Source organism: Sarcophilus harrisii, chromosome 4 (genome assembly GCF_902635505.1).
Source record: "Sarcophilus harrisii chromosome 4, mSarHar1.11, whole genome shotgun sequence".
Lineage (NCBI taxonomy): Eukaryota > Metazoa > Chordata > Mammalia > Dasyuromorphia > Dasyuridae > Sarcophilus > Sarcophilus harrisii.
In genome coordinates this window covers 75,895,475-75,916,630 of record NC_045429.1, presented here as the reverse complement: position 1 = coordinate 75,916,630, position 21,156 = coordinate 75,895,475, and the positions used below count along the sequence as shown (strand labels likewise).

Here is a 21,156-nt window from a genome sequence, read left to right as displayed (position 1 = left end):
AATAGGTGGTGCTGACTACATTTATAGTCAACATTTTTGGCAGACAAAAAAAGTAGTCTAGACCCCCAAAAAAAGTTTCATTCCAGCAACCCTTTCCAAATACAAAAAATGTTAGATACTCAGTGCCATATTAGAGACAGAAAACATAATTCATTCCACAGGTGCTGTTGAATGTTGATAATAAACTGTGACTAAGCATGAACTATATGAAACTAATACTCCCCTGAAATATAAAAATTATGTTTTGTGTAAAGCAGGGTCCTCATTTTCACGGTAAAAAGGTGTCATTTAAGAAAAATCTACCAAAAATATATTATGGTTCTAGTGAAACACTGGCCAAAATCTTAGTTGAGAGGCCTATAAAGGAGCAGAGTATTTAACCCCAGGAACTATGACTCATAATGCTAGGCTTTGAAGGGAAGGGTAATAAAATATTTAGTTCAAAATATACTATTTTCTACTCCATTGACTTTTTAAAATAAAAGACACACAAAATAAGAGGTATAGATAAGTGTTTCTCTGCTTCAAGAATGACATTGCCTGGGATCAAAAGAAAAAAAAAACTAGCAAAAGCCCCATGTAAATCAAAATATTTATGGCAGCATTTAATAATAGTAGCAACCATTTTTAGCAGGATGATTTCTTATAGCTAGGAAAAATACAACCTCTTTCCGTTCCCCTTAAAGCCTTTCTTAGTGTACCTTTCAGAAATTACGTTTTACTAGTTCCTTTCCTTCTGACATTGGTCTGACCAAAACAGCCTTCTTACTGTTTTCTGTACATGATATTCTGTCTCCTCCATGACTTTTGAATGGGCCCTCCCCTATGCTTTCTCTTCTCCCCTCTATCATTTAGAATCTTCCAACTTCTAACACTCACTTCTTCCCCAAAATTATTTTGTGTGCATGTAGTATATTTTTGTATGCAATAGTCCACATAGACAATCTGTCCAATATGGACATGCATATTGTATCTCAGAGTAGAATATATGTGCTATCACTGGGACAAAGTGTCAAGCTTGGAATCAGGATGACCTGGCTTCAAATTCAGCCTCAAATACTTACTAGCTGACCCTGAGCAAGTCCCTTTCCTCAGCTGTGAAATGGGTACAACAATAATAGCACCTACCTTTTTGTAAGGACAAAATAAAATGATATTTGTAAATCCCTTAACATAGTGCCTGATACACTTCAAAAATACTTATTTATATTCTTTTTCCTTTTTCCCTGATGACAGGAACTGTTTTCATTTTGTCTTTGAGTCTCCTGAAAGTACCTGAATCTAGCTGATGTAAGATTTAATAAGAGAAAAATAGTGTCACTAGTCAAAAGAGCTCTACACATTGAGAAGAGACCTCACTTTGAATCCTCATTCTAAATATTAGTAGTTCTGTAATTATGGCCAAGTAACCACCTCTATGAGTCTGTTTTCTCATCTATAAAATTCATATAGTAATACTAGTACTGCCTAAGTTAGAATTTAATTATGGAGGAATAAAGACCTTCCTTATGAATTACTAGGAGGCCTTAAAAAAGGAGAAAATTTCTGGCTTTCCCTTTATAATCTGCTGAAATAGATTAAAAGGTTTGTTTATTTAAGCATATCCATTTTACCTATTATTTTCCAACATGTAAGTTGGGTGTTAAGAGGACATTCCTAATGTCTTATTTATGGAACATCCTGTATTTGTCCAAAGGGATACTTTCTTTAATGGGGCACCTTTCTTTAACTAGCATAATTGATAGAATACTTAGCCTGAGTACAAATTTTACCTCAGACATTTATAAACTCTGTGACCTGAGCAAGTCCTGTTTACCTCAGTTTCCTCATCTGTAATGAGCTTGAGAACAAAATGGCCAACCACTCCAGTAGATTTTCTAGGAAAACCCCAAATGAATATGACTGAAATGAATGCACAACAACAAAATGTTTCCTTTAGCAGTATAGAGAGTGATTAGAACACCTAGCTCTGAAACCTGAAAGACCAGATTTTAAGTCCCACCTTTGATACATACTGAAAGTGCAATTCTGAACAAATCACTTTCTATGCTCCAGGAAAATTTCTAAGACTATACAAAAGGTGCTGATCTGCATGGATAAAGGGAATTTCCTTAGCTGGGAGTTCCCTACAGCAATGAAAACACAAGTCTGGTGCCCATTCCCGTGTTTACTAATTTTAGGATTATCTAATAAAATAGTTTCCGCTGTCAAAGTATTTATACTTTCTTGAAAGCACTAGAGAGATCATGTTCTTCATCTATATCACTGTCATCCTAGAGTGAAAAATTCTGGGTAACATTTCTAATGGTAATCATATTTTAAATCTCTTAGAAATAACAGTACTTAGTTTTAAACGTTCCAACTCACATCACTTGTTGAACACAGGCCTTCACTATTCTTGGAACCCAGGAGTTTCTTCATATTCTCTTTGATGTTTTCTTTTCGTTGTTGTCTGAAATTTTTTTCTTGATCACACAGAGCCATGCTAAATCGAAGATCAGGAGAAGAGCTAGAGTATAAAACAGATAAGGTCATGAATATCACAACCTTTGAATAAATGGGAAGTGATCCATTGTCTCCATTTTATATGCCTTCTTAGTACCCATAGATGCCCAGTAGTCATATGTTTTCTGCCCCCTCTTAAATCTTACTCTTTGGAAAAAATCAAAAACTCAGTGATTAAATAACAGCTTAAAGTGTTAAAGTATATTCTGCTCTGATTTCAAATTTAATTAATTAATTAGTTAAATTGATAAAAAAATTTTAAAAATAAAATTTATTTTTAAAATTAATTAAAATTTAAAAGTTGATCTCTAATGATAGAAATTTAGGAATCAACCAGGGGGTAAGAGAAGGCAGGAATGTCTTGAGAGGCACCCAAGATTCAGATATGCTTGAATACAGCAGAAATTTAAGTTAAGAATATTAAACTTAGCTCTTCTACCTTAACTTTCCTACATGACCTTAGTCACTACATTTCTCTAAATCTGAGTTTCTTCATCTATAACATATATTTGATTTGTCATGTGAACATCATAGGGTTTTGTATTAAATAAAATGCATGAAAATGTTATGGTAATGGTAAACTATTATATTAATAAAATTATTATTGATTTTATATTTGAACTTTAGCTATTATATGTGGTGATAAGTAATGGATTGACCTTAATTGCTTTAGTATTAGGAATTACCATATAAATTTCTTTTAATATTGTGGGTCAGCACTTTCCTTCTTTGCAATCCTCTAGTATTGAAGGATTGCTTGATTTAAATTCTTAGGTAAGTGACTCCACCAGGCACACAGAGATATATGTGTCAGCGGTAAGACTTAATCCAAGTCTTTCTGAGTCTATGCCTAGCACTCCATCCACTATACCAAATTGTACCTCATGCAGTGCTTAATAACTCATTTCTATTTTTTAATAAAATGATTTAGGTTGATAATATTTATGTTGATTTATGTAGAAAATAAAGTGATATTTATTTTATTTTCAGTGATATTTGCTCTTAGTTATTATAAGCCATTCAATGAATATTTCCAGCTAGCTAAGAGATTTTTCTATTTTTTTTTTTTTTTTTTTACTTTTAGATGAAGTGTCAATGTGGATTTGGAGCATGCACCTTTATTGTGCCATTTATTAGATGAATAACATCAAGCAAACATTTCAACTCCAAGACATAATTTCCTTATCCTTAAAATGAGAGTGTTGGACAAACTGATTTCTAAGAACCTTCCTGGCACTAATGTTTTTCAGTATGTTTACCATAACATAACTGGAATATTTTCACATTGGAAAGGTGGCACAGTGTGGGAGAATGTTAGGCTTCAAAAGTCAGGGATGTGGTTTTGAATCCTTGCTCTAACATTTTCTGGCTGTGTGACCTCTTCCAATTAGTCTCAGTTTCCTCTCTCTAAAATAGGATCTAGACTACCAGGTCATGGGAATTTTGTAAGATAATTTGACTGCATTATCAATTTGAGAGTGAGGCACAAAATTATCATTGAAGGCCATATTTAATAACAAAAAATTGTTGCAACTATCTAAATTATAAATTGTAACATATATACAAATAATACAAATTATTGTTTATATATTAACATAAATAATATAAATTAACATAATATAAATAAAAATATAAATTATATAAATTATAAAGTGCTCAGCAGAGTACTAAACATAGTAAGCACTATATACATGTAAGCATCACCATTATCATCATCATCATCACCATCTAAATGCAGATATTCTGAACCTGTGGTCCTTGAACTTGTATATGTGCATATGTATTTACATATATATAATATATACATCTATATATAATAATTTAATGTTTATTATATAATTCAATATTATAAGTATGATATATAAGAACATATAGATAAATATATTTCAATATAAATGGCTTCCTTTTTAATCTTGCACATTTTAAAAACACTGTTCTGAGAAGTGATCCATAGGCATCTCTACACTGGCAAAAATGTTCATGACTCATAAAATGTTAAGACTCATAAAACATTAAGAACAGTTGGCTAAAGCGATTCCCTAGTCAAACACATTGGTATACTACTTTTCAGTGAAAGCTGATCAGAAGAAAAACCACTAAAAGGAAGAATTTGGTCTGCCTTTAACACAATGCTGTTCTAACAAGAAAGTTCATTTGACAACAATTCAGAATGTTAGTCTATTTTATAGTTATATATTATATAGTTATTATATAGTTAATATATAGTTATTCCATACATAAAGCAATCAGTTGACATGCACCTTTGTTGTGCCATTTTTGTGTTTGTGCCAGAAAAGAATATCTCTATGGAGCAAATGGACATGTGAAAAAAGATGTAATGGATAAAGTGATGGGACTGGAGTCAGGAAGAATACAGGCTCAGACACTCACTAACTGTGTGACTGAGCAAATCATACAGTAGACACTATATAAATGGTTATTTCCTCATTTCTTTCTGAATACCAACCATTTTTCATAGATATTTATAATATCCAAAAAATGTAATCATGTAGGTTCACAAAAGACATGGGCTTTGGCAATGCCAATCATTTGTTCTAGAGAGGGAAGGAAAAGACTTTCTAAAATGCTATTCTGTGATTGGTCTTGAGGGCCTGAGATCAACAGGACAGAGAGTTTTTTGGATGGCTTTACATAAGAACTAAGATAAAGCAAACCAAAACAAAGGGATTAGATGTGACTGTCTATTTAACATTGGAATGGGGAGCTTTTGCAGAAATAGCATTTGTTGTTTAGTTCTTTCTCAATCATCTCTGACTCTGCAATCCCATTTGGGGTTTTCTTGGTAAAGATACTGGAGTGATTTTCCTTCTTCAAGAAATGGAGTTACACCCAAAAAGGAAAAGACAGGAATCCTTCTTCTTTGGCACCACCGTAGCATGGAAAGAGTTTGGGCTCCAGAATCAGACAAAACCTGGGGTCAATTTCTGTAAGCAATTTATCTAACACTTGAGGCTTTTTTTTTATCTATTAGAGGGTTGAACTACCTGGTTTCTAAGGATATGTCCAACTCTAGGTGACTTGTTGATTTGTTGTAACAGATTATAAATCTATTCCTATTCACACTTCAGTGCTATAATTGCCTTCCATTTACTCTGTATATATCTTGTATGAACTTAGTTATTTACATGTCCTCCATTAGAACATAAGTTCCTCAACAAGCAGTGGCTGCTTTTGCCTTTCCTTGTTTCCCAGAGAGGAGAATAAGCATTTATATGGTACCAGCTATGCACCAAGAACTGAGCTGTGCTTTTTTTTTTTTTTTTTTCAAATATTCTCTCATTAGATCCTTACAACACTCTTGCAAGATAAATAATATTATTATCTCCATTTTACATTTGAGGAAACTATGACAAATAGTGTTTAAGTAACTTGCCCAGAGTCTTTCTGCTAGAAAATGCAGGAAATCAGATTTAAACTCAGATTTTCCTCTCTACAGATACAAAGCTCTGGTCACTTCACCATCAATTTCCTATCATAGTGCTTAGCCCACAATAAGTTCTTAATACTGCCTAACTGACTATTCATGCAGTATGGAGATCTATAAAACAAAATTAAATACTCATGCTGATCAAAGCTTAGTAAAGAAAAAGGAATGCCTTTGCACAATGCACAATGAGAATGAATGTATGACCACTGATATATCTTACAATAATTGAAAAGAAAAAAAGACAAAGTTAAACTATTAGGAAGATGTTTATATGAAGGGCTTATTTATTTATTCTTTATGTAAGAAAGATTTAGAAAATACTGTTTCTCATAATTCTGAGAGTAAAAAAGAAATTCTATGACTTTTAATCCTATCCATACCCAAAAAGAATACACATAGCACACTCTCAGTGCTTTGCTAGAATGAGCACTAGACCCTTGACATAGTATTGATAAGTCCTATTGTACCAGAAAATTTACTACATGAACTTGTAGTTTTGGTCCTCTGACTTTTTGATCTCCAAGCCATTTTGATGTAGTACAAAGCCCCATAGCCTAAACTCTGTATTCACTTCTGCATTTTTTTCATATGGACTCAACTTTGCAAAAGGAAAATACATATCCATTAATGTGTGATTTGGTTTTTGCACCAGTTCCAAGGACCACATTTTGAGAAGTCTTTCTTAAACAATCCATTAGCCACTGAGCAATTATAAAGTCAACCACAACAATCAATTCAAATTATTTTTTTTAAATCACATAAATGTTCAGGGTCCAAAAGAGCCATGCTGTATTAGGAAAAAATAAACACAAATAATTAGGAGGCCATTTTGAAATATTAAAAGCTAAGTTAATCTATTCTTAAGCAATGAAAAAAGTATGTAACATTGATTTAAAATTTAAGAAAATCAGTTATTTAAAACATTTTCCTTTAACTTTAAGGAAACACTTACCAAACATCAAGAGCTACTTCCAAGATCATTTCAGTGACCTAAAAAAAAAAAAAAAAAAAAAGATAGCTTAGTTTTGTGAAGACATTTAAAAGAGAAGATTATTTTAAATTAACTAATAAAAATTGGCATATCTGCATGGATTCCCTTAAGAACAAATACTCCATGCATCATTTTTATTTTATATGGTTGCTATTGTTTTGTGAAGGAAGTTTAATTTGAGTATAAGTTGAATAACAGCCACTTGGCATAACATTTGAGCATATAAAATGGCAAAAACAAGGTATTCAATGCTTTCCCATTAATAAATGAAGTAAAGATTTGAGTAAGTGGACTTCCAAAAATAAGAAAGGCAGATGATTTCTGGAGTGGACATCCTTGTATACTGAATGGAAACCAAGTCTGTGATTCTGATTTTTTTCTAGATTCCCTGTCAGTATATCCAATACTATTCTTGGATACTTGTTTTAATCATCCCCAATTGCCAACACAAACTAAGAGCAGATCTGAATGGGACAGATCTAATCTTACTTGTTCTTAAGTCTTCCCAAAATTATTCTGTCCTTAAAGCATTTAAGAGGATTTCCAGGATAAAAGTTGAACAAAATGCCTAGAAAATGTGGATTATGGTATTTGTTATCTTTGTATTTTGAAAGCCTAGCACAGAACCTGGAATGTAAAGTGTAAAAGTTTTTGGCTCACTAGCTAACTTAATTGATGAGAACTAATTAGAATCCTGTTGCTATCAGATATAACCACAAATTTAGGATGAGTTAAAAACCTATACCATAAGTTCAAGGTTCCTGGCATTTTTAAAGCATTTATTAAATACCCATGTAACTAGTAACCATGATCTGACACAAAATGAAGCTCTATACTTCTGAGGCTCTTCTTCCTGGAAGATAACATTCAGATGGAACAGAAAAAAATGTGTACTTCCTGTAGGGCAAAAACAAATTCCTATATAAACTCCTATGCAAATTTTCCATAAATGCATAGAAATTCCACACTACCCCTCTTGCATTATCATAGCAATTAGAATGGTAGGTAATTATGTCTCTCCTAACCCTAGATTCTTTCTTCAGGAGCCATAGCAACGTAAAGCCTAAAAGCTCTCCACCTTTCCTGGGAATTGCTCAAGTATAACAAGAAAAAGTGTACTCAGGAAGGCAGAAAGAAAGAACATTTTGACCCCTATGTTTCAAGAAAAGAAAACAATTCCAGATACTTTTAGAGAATAATTTTCAGAAGAAAGAGTGGAAAAAGGGAAAATAATAAAAGTAATTCTCTAATCAGTAAGAAATGTATGTGGGATCCAATTCCATGAGCTTTTAGCAAGGATCTCCCATGTGCATAATACCGTGCATGGCTTAATCAATACAAAAAAAAATTAAAATTACATTTTATAACTTGAACATAATTGTATAAATAAATACAAAATACTTTGCAAAGAGGGGAAGTATTAACAAATGGAAGTATCAGGAAAGCCCTCATGTAGAAATTTGCATCTAAGCTGAAGCAGGAAGAGATTTCCGGCATGATTAAGGATTATCCTAGGCTTGGGACAGAGCTTTGCAAAGGCACAGTTATAAGAGTTGGAATGGCATGTAAAGAGAAAAATAAGTGAGCCCTTGAGTTGGAACATTATAATGTTAGAAAGGAGTAATGTAAAATGAGTAAAAATCTTCAAGAAGGTGTCCATCAATGAGCAAGCCAATCATTCTATCACAAAGAGGAGGATTTGATGCGTGTTTAAACTATATAAAAAATGCCACCCTTTGCCTTCTTAATATGCTCAACAAAAACTTCATCATTTCCAACAAAAATTTTGGATAGAGACTAGACCTATGATTTCACCAGATTAATGTATATATAATTATATTCTCAGTTATCTGCTGAACTGCAGACTTTGTCCACACAAAATCAGCATGTGTCAGAAGATTTGAACCTAGGTTCACAATTTCTCACAATCAAAATTCAACTTAAGTAAATACTTATTTTATACCTAATTCCATTTTAGCTTAGTCCTAAATTGTTCATTCTATGAAGAAGGGAAACCAAAGGAAGGGAAAAACAATAATAATTATTATGCACCAAGCACTTTACAAATATCTTGTTTAATTAAATTGTCACAACAACCTTGTGAGATATCCCCATTTTAAAGTTGAGGAAACTAAGGCAAATAGAGATTGTGTCTTACCCAAGATCACATGTCAGATACATATAGACATACATATATACATAGATGACAGATAGGGATGATACATAGAAACAAAATCATAAAGACATAGAGACATAGATGTAAATAGATGCATAGAAAAACATAAATATTATAGATATATGGATATTTGTAGACTGTCATCATGACTCATTTAGAAGTGAGATAGCACAGTAAATAGAGTGCATATCCTGAAATTAGGAGGATCTGAGTTCAAATTTGACCTAAGATGCTATATGACCCTGGGCAAAGCACTTAATCTCTGTCTGCCTCAGTTCTCTTTATTGTGAGATGGAGATAATAATAGTACCATTCTTACAGGGTTGTTGCAAAGATCAAATATAATATTTGTTAAAAAAAAAAAAAGAACATTTAACACAGTGCTTGGCACAAAGTTGGCACTTAATAAATATTTATTCCCTCCCTCCTTTGTCCTTTTATTTTTTCATCTCTAGGGGAAAAAAAATCTGTATACTTTGACTGGCAAAAAGAGCATGGTTCAAGAAAATTAAAACAACGAATAATATTATGTGACAACTATAATATTGTCCCCTCCCCCTGAATTTTGTGGTTTAAAGGCTGCCTTACTAAAAGATGACAGCATGTTAGTATAAAAGTTGTGCATCCTGGGAGTGCAATATCTTTAATGTCCACCAGGTGACAATGAATATGAGCCACTAATCAACCTAAAAAGCCTTTGTCAATTTTCCTTCTTTCCTAAGAGGTTACAGGGCTCCACTGGCCATTTGATCATTAATAATGATTAGCCTGCAAACATCAAAATTACTACCCCCACAGGCAAGTCCATAATTTGGCAGGGACACTAATCCCACTCACTTGCTCAATGAACTCCAAAATTAACAAAGGCATGAATCAAAAAATACTTTTTTTTTTAAATTTTTAAAAAAGCAAAATATTTTCTTTGCTTTGGGACCAGGAATCACCACCTGGCCTGTGATTTCTCTCTTAGTTTATGACCTATACCACTTCCAACTCTATTGTTGAAACTGTGGCCTTCTTTCTTGACTGGACCCCAGTAAAGATCCGTCAGGGCAGGGATTGCCTTATTTTTTCTTTTATTTATATTCCCGGTTTTGACGGTGCTTGGCATTTAGTAAATATTTAATGTATTCTTGCTGATTGACTATACTGGAAATACATGCTACCTTATGGCTCTTCTTCTACTTGCCTCCTTTCAGAACCTCTTTTATAAGGAAAGAACTCAAGCCAAATATATCTTCATTCCTTTCTGTGTTTTGATCCTAAATTTCTATACATATTTCCCTACCAGACCTGTGTTTAAGTACCTTCTTCCATCACTTTCTTCTATCACATCAGGATGCAGTATCAATTTATATATTGTCATTTGCCTTTGAAATATAAGCTTCTTGAGGGAAGGAAGCATCTTTTTTTAAGTACCCACACAAGCACACCCCCAATTGCCCAATCAGATTTTTGAGTGTCTAGAGCACATTTTAATCACACATATCCATGAGGAATGGCTAAAAATACATTTGGCACTCTGTCTCAGGTACATAGAATAAAATCAAGATGGGGGAAAAGAAGATAGTAAGATAAATAATTTTCTCTCAAGTCACCATGCTAGTGAGTGGGACACAAAATTTCTGGCAGTATGAGAAATAGTCATTTCTTTTCATAGATCTATGTTCCTATTTCTGCTCCAGGAAAAAAGGGCTTGCCCATAATGCTGGACTCTATTTTATCAGTATCACAGAGTCATGGATTCAGGTAAGTGCTGATTATGGTCTCTGATTCTCTAAATGATCCTTGTCACTAGATATGCTTTTCTCTGAAACATCACCTGCCAAAGTCACAGTCTGGGATACTCTCACCTCCCTGAAACAAAACTTGGTTAATTTAATTTCAAAATCAGTTAAATTAAAAAACTAACATGGATTTCAGAACATATGAATTCTCTCCTATCAAAGAACATTTTGCTTATTTCAAGCAATTCAACCAAATATATTTAATAAATGTTACTGGGCATACTGACCCTGGGCAGGACATTTAAGCTTTTTCTGTCTCAACTTCCTCAATTGTAAAATGAAGTCGCATCTTCTTCCTCAGGGTTATTGTTGTAAAAATAAAATGATAAAATATTTGCAAACTTTGAAGTATTATATAAACATTAGCTATTATTACCAAGGATTCACTCAGGATCACATTCCAAGATCATTAGAAACTATTTTGTAACTTTTTTCTCAGTCATTACCCAAAAGCACAGAGGAAAGTGATCATTCAAAGAGATAAGAAAGTAAAGGACAATGATATCCCCATTCACATGAAAAGCACATTCAAGAAACAGCAAAATGTGCTACTTCAGTAACTGGCTTGTCTATATTACATTTAGGCCATATCATATGTATACAAATGATAAATATAATAAATATGTAATTATAAAAATAAATATAACACAGAGTTAATGGACACATATAACGATAATTATAAGTCAATATTGATAACAAACATTAGAAAAAAATCATTAAGATGCAACAATATGCCAATCTATGCCACTACATCCAAAGCATACATATGCAATAAGATTGTCATTTGTCCAGCCTGTATTCTGACAGTTTCAGTTCTTTCTCTGGAAAAAAGATATTATGCTTCATTGTGAGTCCTTTGGGATTGTCTTAAATCATTATATTGCTGAGAATAGCTGTCAGTCAGGGTTTTTTTTTCCCTTATAGTATTATTGTTACTGTGTACAATGTTCTCCTTGATTTTTTAGAATTATTGGTTATGAGCACTCTCATACCAATAGACCTCCATTTCCAAAGGTAAGCTTTATAGATGGCCCTAGCTGGCTGTCAGCAATCTCAGATATTATGGATTGTCTTTTTTATCCTGGAGGTCTCCACATTGGTTAGGAAAGAAATTGCCTTTGAGTCTAACCTTTTCCTCCCCAAGTGTAGGTTAAAATCTCCTCTCCATTCAAGGCAATCAGCAGGTTGCCATCCATATTATCTTTTCTTGAAATATCATTTTCTGAACTCAATGACTTCTCAGTGAGTAATCCTTCAGCATTCTTTAGATGAATACCACTGAGAGGGAGCCTAGTGCTTCCTGAAGCAGCTAATTCTACTTTTCTAGAGTTCACTAGGAAGATTCTCCTTAATAAAGTCCAAATCTGATTCTCTGCTACATGGTTCTTCAAATACTTGAAGATATATTTTATATATCACCCAAAAAAGTATTGTTTAATTAGAATTCACATGGCATGATCTAATAGTCCTTCATCTGGTGGAGTTTTCTTCTCAAAATTTAATTAGTTGACTGTGAATCGATGTTGTTCGGTAGTTTCAACCATATCCAGTGGTTTCAGTCACATTCAGAGGTTTCCTCTCCTACTCATTTTACAGATGAGGAACCAAGGCAAACAGTGTTAAGTGACTTGTGCAGGGTTACACAGCTAATGTCTAAGGTTGGATTAGAACTCAGGTCTTCCAGATTCTAGACCCACTTCTCTGTCTACTGTACCATTTAGACAGATACCTTCCTTCTATTTATCAGAGAGCCATCTTAACCCCTTTATTATCCAGTAGTTGTAACTAATTGTCTTTCAGCCTACACATGCACACACACATACACACATATCATTTTGTAAAAGGACAATTGCCTAATCATTTAGGTATTCAAGAAGAGGACCTCGATTTTCTACTGAATTATTGTCTTGCACGTTCCCAGAACACCAGCATTTCTTAGCAACTGTCACCTTGCTCAAATTTTGGGTAACGTACGTAAGCCTCATACAAGCATTTGTTCCTGTTATGAAATCATGACAATTTGGTAAGTTTGTTCCAGTTAGTTTCTAGAAAAGAGATAATTTGTACGTAAGTCTTTACTTCTTGCTAAAATAAAATGTGAACCACAGATTTGACAGAGGTTCAGCAAAGCTGTAATTTGTCCATTGACATTTTCAGACCAGTATTCTCTAGCTGCTGCAACCCTTTAATCAGTCGTTCTTCACATTCTTTCAGGTTCTTTCCAAAGACAAGAAAGATATCTAGATTTATCACCATCTCTGTAAGTCAGTTTTGCCAACTACTTTTTCCTTAACTCACCAAAAAAAGAGCATGAAGGATGTCTTGGGAAAAACACTCAAAATGGTCAAAGCTCATGTAGGTAATCAAGTAAAACTCTTCTTTTTCTTCTTCATCTTCTTCCTTTTCTTCTGTTTCTTCTACTTCTTTTTTTCCTTCTTTTTTTTCCTTCTTCTTCTTCTTCTTTTCTTTTTTTCATCAAAATCTTTCTTTATGATGGGGATCTGATAGTGTACACTTGAAGAAGGCAACTAGGAAAATGAAGAACTAACAAAACATCCCATATGAAGACAGATTAAAGGTTATTTTTATAGTGTAAGAGATTTTAAGGATCATCATTTAGTAGAAAATTAGGTTTGGACTTGATCTAAAGAGAAACTTCCTAGCAATTTGAATGATAGAAGAGCAGAATTAGTTGCCTTAAGAATAAGGGGCTAGTAACAGTCAGCTAGAAAAAAAAAAAAAAAAAAAGGACAATTTATTGAGTGTCTTATAGGATGGATTAGGTGGCACAAAGGACAGTGGATAGAGTACTGGGTCTAGAATCAGAAAGATTCATCTTCCTGAATTCAAATCTGCTTTCAGACATTTACTAGCTATGTGACCCTGAACAAGTCACTTAATCCTATTTGCTTCAGTTTCTTCATCTATAAAAATGAACTGGAGAATGAATTATCAAACCACCCCATTATCTTTGAAAAAAAACCCACACTTTTGGGGTCACAAAGAGATGGTAATGATTAAAGCAACTGAACAAGAAGAATGGATTTTATTAGATGGTACCTGAGGTTTCATAAAAGTCCCAGATTCTAACATTAAGATTCTTTCTTAATTTAAAACTATTTCTTCATCATATTTTCAGTGGAAAAGATGAGAAGCTAGTCCTTATTTTCCACAAGAAAACTTTTAATAAAGTCTTCCACTTTCTTAAATATAACTACCTCCAACAAGTTCTGACTATTTTTTAGACCCTATTTTCTGCACTTTTACTTTTTTTCCCCCTCTTCTGAAGAAATATATGAACTCCTTCAGGTATTCATGATCTGAAAAGTGTTCAGCTCTGAGACAGCTGACAGAACTCTAAAAATGTTGGAGTTTTATGACCACTTTTTGTTGAGGGGGGGATATCCACTTATACAAACCCCAAGAAATTACACTAATCTCTTTTATGATTTCAGTTCTGAACTATGCACGATGTGATTATCTCTGTCTTGTTCATATCCTGGTCTGGGAGTCTCCTGTACAACCCTGAAAGTCAGTCATAATATACTTCCTTTCTTTATCTTTGTTTCTATACTGTCTAATTATTCTCACTACCTTACTGAAAAAGCACATAGGTAGTTTTTATCTTAATCCATGGAATATTTTATTTATGTAACCATCTAGTCTCAGTATAAGTAGAACTTGCATTCAATCTTCACCTTTAAAATTTTTGTATTCCAGGAAGCCCCTGCCCTATTTATTCTGAGGAAATCACCATGTGATTTAGTCTTATTTCTGAATCACCATGAAACAGCTATGAAGGAAAGAAAATAAACAGAAGACAGACATTCCAGGACTCAAGATGTGTATTTTTAAATAATAATACTAGAGGGCATTCTAACATACTTGACAATGTTAAATTAGTGACTAACTTCACTAAACATCAGGGAGATATGGCTTATTCATCAAAGCAGACATTTCAAGAAAAGTTAGGGTCGCATAGGTCTTCCCTCTGACTAATTTCAAAGGCAATGTATTTTTTTTTTGTTCTTTTGAAGTTAGTAAAATGTGGTTATTTCTGTCTTTGTATATGGTGCTTTGCTTCAAAAGAAGGAAAATATAGACTTCTCAAAAGTACCCTATTCTGAAGTGACAGCTTCTCTAAAGTGGTTTATTGTAACAACATAATTAACATCTTCTAGAACTTGAGTACAGGACATTTCTGAATTTAATTGCTTGTTATAGGATATGCACAGGGCATGGCTTGACTCAGTTGATGAGTCTGTAGTATAAAAATGGCTTTTGAAATTGTAATTGCCCCTCTATGAAGGTTGTCAAGCAAAAACTACACTCCTATTTATTAGGCGAGTTGGTATAGTGAGGAATTATTTTGTTATCTCTTCCACTTTGGAGACTGTATGGCTATATGATTAGATTATGTAAAATTTTCCCTAAACTGCCCACTCAGGAGTATTTTCTCCCAGTTTTACACTCTCATAGTTCACTGTGCTTCGCACTGTGAGAAATGCAAGGATAAAGTAAGACAAAGTAGCTACTGTATGGACTTTACAATTAAGCAATTTACTGATTTTCTATCTCTTTCATATGATCATTCTCAATGACCTATTTTGTATTTTTATTATAATGTCACATTCTTTGTCACCAACATACCCTAATTTTTCACATTTTCATTCTTTTTTCACAAGCTACTTGCCTCAATCCATATGGCCCAGCATTCAGAGTCATTTGATGCCAGTCTAGAATTCTTTATCCCTTTGACCTTTTACTGTATTTGTCCTATTAATTGTGTACTGAGTAACCACTGTACCCACTTTCTCCTTCAAATTCTCCCCATTTCAATCTATTCCATACACTGTCAAATTAATCTTCCTAAGATATGGATGTAGTCATGTCATCCAAACACTAAAAACTCTTCAATGACTATCCTTTGCCTACTTTCACCTGGAATTAAAGGCCCAACACTATCTGGTACTATTTCTCTTATCTGTATCACTATACACATTTCACTTCATCTTATCTATTTACATAAACTATTCTCTATTCCATAATTAATGTCAGTGAAAGACTTTCATTTGTTGATGATAATGGACTGTTGTTTTTGTTGTCTAAAAGGAAATGGGTCAAGGAGATGTTTTCAAAATAAAATTCTAAAGACAAGCATGTTTGTCCATTTTAATCCAAATATGTGATTTCATTGATATAAGGAATTTCTGATAAGGAAAATTCTTAAATTCCTATAACCAGATCACATCCCAATCTATAATTTAAAGTCTCACAATGCTACCTGGTACACTGACAGCTTAAGAGATTTGCCTAGGTTCATATATCTCACATGCATCAGAGCAGCATTTGAAATCAACTCTCTCAAATTATGAGACAGCTTCCTATCCAGTATTACATTGCCTCCCTTTCTCTTGTTATAAAGAAAGAAGAAAAAAGACATCTCTACCCTCTTTTATTATGCTCATTGTAATATATTTAGTTATCTTTAAAGTACTACCTAACTATAACACTTCCACCTTTTGTTGTTGTTGCTAAGTCTCTTGACTTCTGTATTCCAGTGCTACTTATATAATTTGTGTCAATCCTTTACATTTATATTTGATTATGTACTTTAATATTGTGTCACACTGCTTTCATAATTTTGAACCAATTAATTAGGAAAAACAACGACAATACTACCATAGTTTGGCAAATCAATATTGCAGTTTAGTTTAGATGGTAACAAAGTTGTATGATAGATAGGAGTAAGCTCATAGGGTTTTAAAAAAAAACACAAAAACTGGAAAAGCAGGTGACTTGATCACATAGAAAGAATGATGGATAATACATGGAGAGCTTAGATTCCTTTCTGTGGTTTAGAAAATAATAAATTGTGGAGAGCTAGAACACTGGAGAAGTACACTTCAAAGAAGTCTATTTGAAACAAGGTATTAACTCAGAGGATTTGATGAGACAATGGTTATCTAGTTTACATATACTTAGTACTTAGCATAGTGATGTTATAGTTCACTAGTTCACACATATTCAGTATGCTGTAATGATGTAATTATAATAGAGTTTATAAGAATTGGGGACAGGAAGTCAGACAGAAGTCAAACTGGCAGACTGGCAGATGCTGGACGAGACTGGGTCAGACTGAGACTGAGTCAGACTATGAAGGACACAGACTGTGTAAGAGACAATAAAGACGGACTTCCGGCCAAGATGGCGGCAAAGAGGCACACAGCTGTGTAAGCTCCATTTTTCTCTCAGAATCCATCTCATTACAAGCTTCTGAATTAATGCCTGACTGAAAAAAAAAAAACCCACAATCAGTTACCAAGAAAGACATCCTTGAATTTGCCAGGAAAGGTCTGTTTTCTTTCGAGGGCGGGGACGATTTTAGATTGGGCTGGGCTAGGGGGCATGCAAGCCCAAGGTTCCGGCAGCTCACAGGCGCCGGCAGACCGGGAGGGTTGGGGTGTGATCTCAGCCATCTCTTTGGGGAAAGCTTAAGCTACAGGATTGGATCTTTGTTGCCCTGGCAGGGGTCAGTAGCCCAGCAGAGAAGCTAAAAACACCCGGGGTGAAGAATCAGCCCCAAACGGCTGGGTTCCGGAGGACCCCCCCTCCCCCACAGGCGTCTCCGCCCTCTCAGGTCCTCAGGCCCGGGCAACACAGTCCTGCTAGTGCCCGCTGCTGTCCCCTCAGTCGAGGGAAGGCTTCGTGCGCCACCCAGCCCCTCCCCAAAAAGCAACTCCATTTGGGGTTTTTTCCTTTTTTTTTTTCTTTTTGCTGGTTTGTCTCTGATTTTTTCTCTGACAAAAATAAGGCAAAAAGTTAAAAAAAACTTTAACGTGAAGCCATACAGGCAGAAACAGGCCTTTAAACCCCTGAGGAACTAAAAACAAAATTATCTTCAAGGTGAATCCCCACAGGAGGGAATCATCTGTTTCCTCAATAAAATGAAATTCATAGAAAGAAAAAACTCTACAAAAGAAAACTAAAAAAAAAAAAAAAGGAAAACACCAAAGGGTCTAAATCATCCCCTAAAACAAGAAAAAAAAAAAAAACCAAAAATAAAAAAACCAAAAAAGAAAAAACAAAAAAAAAAAAGAAATAAAAACCACCAGCAATGGAAAATTAAAAAGAATTAAAAAAAATATGAAGAAAACCGCCCAAAAAAAAAAAAAACAAATAAATTGGAAGCCGAAACAAGAAAAATCCAATCAAACAAAACCAAAAAAAAACAAAGGGAAACAACAAACCTGGAAAAACAAGGTCCAAAGGAAATAATCTAAAAACCCAAACTCCCCAAAAAAAACCATAAAAAAAAAAAAAACCACCTTTTTCCAAAAGTCAAAAAAAACCCTCCCAAAACAAGAAACAAAAAAAACATTGAAAAAATTCATCCAATCCCACCCACTGAAAAATCCTAAAAATCAAAAAAAGAAAAGGTTCCAAAGCCAAACCCCTCAAACAAAAAAAAAAATCCTCAAAGCTTTAAAAAGCCAATTCCCAAAAAAAACACAAAAAATCACCCAAAATCACACATCCCACATTAAAAAAACCAAAAACCAAACAAACCCGTTCCAAAAAAATAAAACTTAAACCCACCCCAAAAAACATCTTTTCCAAGGGAAAAATGGTCATTCAAAAAATTTTTCATCTATTTTTGGTAAAAAAACAAAACAACAAAAAGTTTGTCTCAAAAAAACTCAAAAAAAAAAAAAAAGGAAAAAAAAAATACGCAAAAAATTTAAAAAATCCAGAACCCCAAAATTAGAAAAACATTTGTTCCAAAAAGAAAAAGGAAGGGGCTATACCACAAAAACAAAAAACCTTTAAAGAAAAAAAAGGGAAAAAAGGTGGGAAACCCATAAAATTGACCTTTAAGAAAAAAAAAAAACAAAAAAACTTTCCCAAAAAAATAAAAATAAAAGAAAGGAAAACAAGAAAGGAAAGAAACTTAAAAGAAAATGGGAAAAAACCAATAAATACTAAACAAAAGGGCTTAAAAAAAAGTAAGGAAAAAGAAAAAAAAACAAAATTTAACCAAAATAAGGCAAGTTGGAAAAACCATAAAAAAGAAACTCCCCAAAAAAAGCAATTCAAAAAATTAAAGCCAAAATCACAAAGTTTTTACAGGAAAACACACCTAAGCAAGGGAAAAACATGTAAAAAAAAGGTAAAAATAAAACAAAAACTCTATAACTTCAGGTAATCCAACAAAATGCCATCCCAATCCAAATCAAAACAAAACAAAAAGATCTAATTGAAAAAAAAAGGAAAAACACAATTCTTTACTAAAAAAAATTGAAGCAAACAATATTAAACCTTTGCCACCCGTTTGCACAAAATTCAAAAAGAAAAAGGGCTTTAAAAAAAAAGCAAAAAAAAAATCTCCGGCACCACTCTCAGTTGAAAATCAAACCAAAAAAAAAAAAGTAAAAAAGCCCAAGGGAAAAAAAACAAAAAGGAAATAAAGCCAAAAAAGCAAAAATGGAGGCAAAAAAACACTTTCTTTTCCAGCAGTTCATGGAAACAAAAAAAGCCAAAATTGGGAGAAAGCCTCAAACTCCAAATCGTAAAAAAAAAGGAAATCATCCTTTTCAAACCACTATCAAAAAATTACACTCAACAAAAAAGCCAGGGAAAAATAAAACCCAAAAAAAAATTGGAAACAAAAAACTCATACTAAAAAAAATTGGGGAAAACAGCAAATCAAAACATAATTCTTCCCCAAAAAAGCAAAAGAAACATCAATTCAAAAATTTATGCCCGGAATAACACCGGGAGGAAACACCACTTTCAAATTAAATAAGGAAAAAAATCAACTTGGGCTTAAACAAAAATCTAAAAAAAAAAATTAAAACCCCAATCCAAACACACCCAGAAATTCCAAATAAAAGGAAAATCGGCAAATTTAAAAAAAAAAATATTAATTAAAAATAAAATTTAAGGTTTTCTAAAAAAAAAAACCAAAAAAAACAAACCCCAAGAAATCAATTAAAAAGGAAAGGGGCCCAAATTGCCCAAAATGAAAAAAAACACCACTAAGAAAAAGGAAAAACAATAATTAAAATTTGCCCAAACCCTTTATTGGCAAAAAAAAACCAACTTTAAAAAAAAAAAAAAACCCCAAATTAAAGAAAAATAAATATCCCTAAACACCAAAAAAAAAAAAAGAAAACAAACTATTAACCAACTCCCTAAAAAAAAAAATCCCAGGGACAAATGGGAACATAATTCTACCAAACATTTAAAACAATTCCCCAAGCCAATTAAACCCTTTTGAAAAAAAGGGAACTGAAAAGGGTCTCCAAACTCTTTTTTACGGCCCAAACATGGACACTGGCCAAACCAAGGAAGGCCCAAAAAAGAAAAAAATTTAAAAACCCGGCCTTAATAAATCACCCTAAAAACCTTAAAAAAAATTACAAAGAAAAAATCATCCCCAGGAATAAACACATAATCAAGGGAAATTTTCCACCAGGAAATCGGGCCGGGTTCAATAATTAAAAACGCAAATTAACTATTCCAAAAGCAAACAACCAAAAACCCAAGTCATCTCCAAAATGCAAAAAAACATTTGTAAATCAACTCCCCTTCCCCACCCATATAACACTCAACTTCCCTAAAAAATTAAGAAATTCCAAGAAAAAAAGAACAACAAAAGAATAGGGAAATCCCAAGCACCCAAAGGCCCAAATCAAAACCACAAAACAAAAAAAAAAGAAAAAAAAGAAAAAGAAAAAAATATTTAGGAAATTACTTTGGAAAAAATTAAAATGGAAATAAAAAAAACTTTCTTCTCACAATTCATGGAAACCAAAAATTGAACCCTATTAGGCAAAAACCCAAAAAATTTCAAGGCAAAAAAGAAACTTTTTCTTTTCAAAATCCCAATCAAAAAAAACACATTCAACAAAAATTAAAAAAAAAAAAATAATTAAACTAAACAACTCATCAAAAAAAGAATTGGGTGAAACACCAAATTAAAATAAATTAGCCCTTTCCAAACCAGAAAAGCCAAAAACATCATACCAAAAAAGGGCCCCAAAAAATTTAACCTTAGAGGCCCTTAAACTTTAAAAAAAAAAGAAAAAAAAAATGGTGGGCCCAAACTAAAAAAACTAAAAAAACCAAAATTAAAAACCCCAATCCAAATTAAAATTTTCTAAAAATTAAAAAGGGTAAAAAAATAGGAAAATAAAAAACTAGAAACTAATTAAAAAACAAAAGTTGGGTTTCCTAAAAAAAACCA

General features: G+C 33.1%; 1 protein-coding gene across 2 annotated transcripts in view; it reads right to left on the bottom strand.

The window, feature by feature from the left end:
• PLA2G4A (phospholipase A2 group IVA) overlaps window positions 1-21,156 on the bottom strand; it is a 180,124-nt gene that overhangs the window by 76,940 nt on the left and 82,028 nt on the right. For both annotated transcript variants that reach the window (XM_031937047.1, XM_031937048.1), the window contains 2 exons: window positions 6,906-6,943; window positions 2,368-2,509 (listed from right to left, as the gene is read on the bottom strand). In XM_031937047.1, the coding sequence (XP_031792907.1) occupies window positions 2,368-2,509; window positions 6,906-6,943 (180 nt within the window). The remainder of the gene's footprint in view (window positions 1-2,367; window positions 2,510-6,905; window positions 6,944-21,156) is intronic.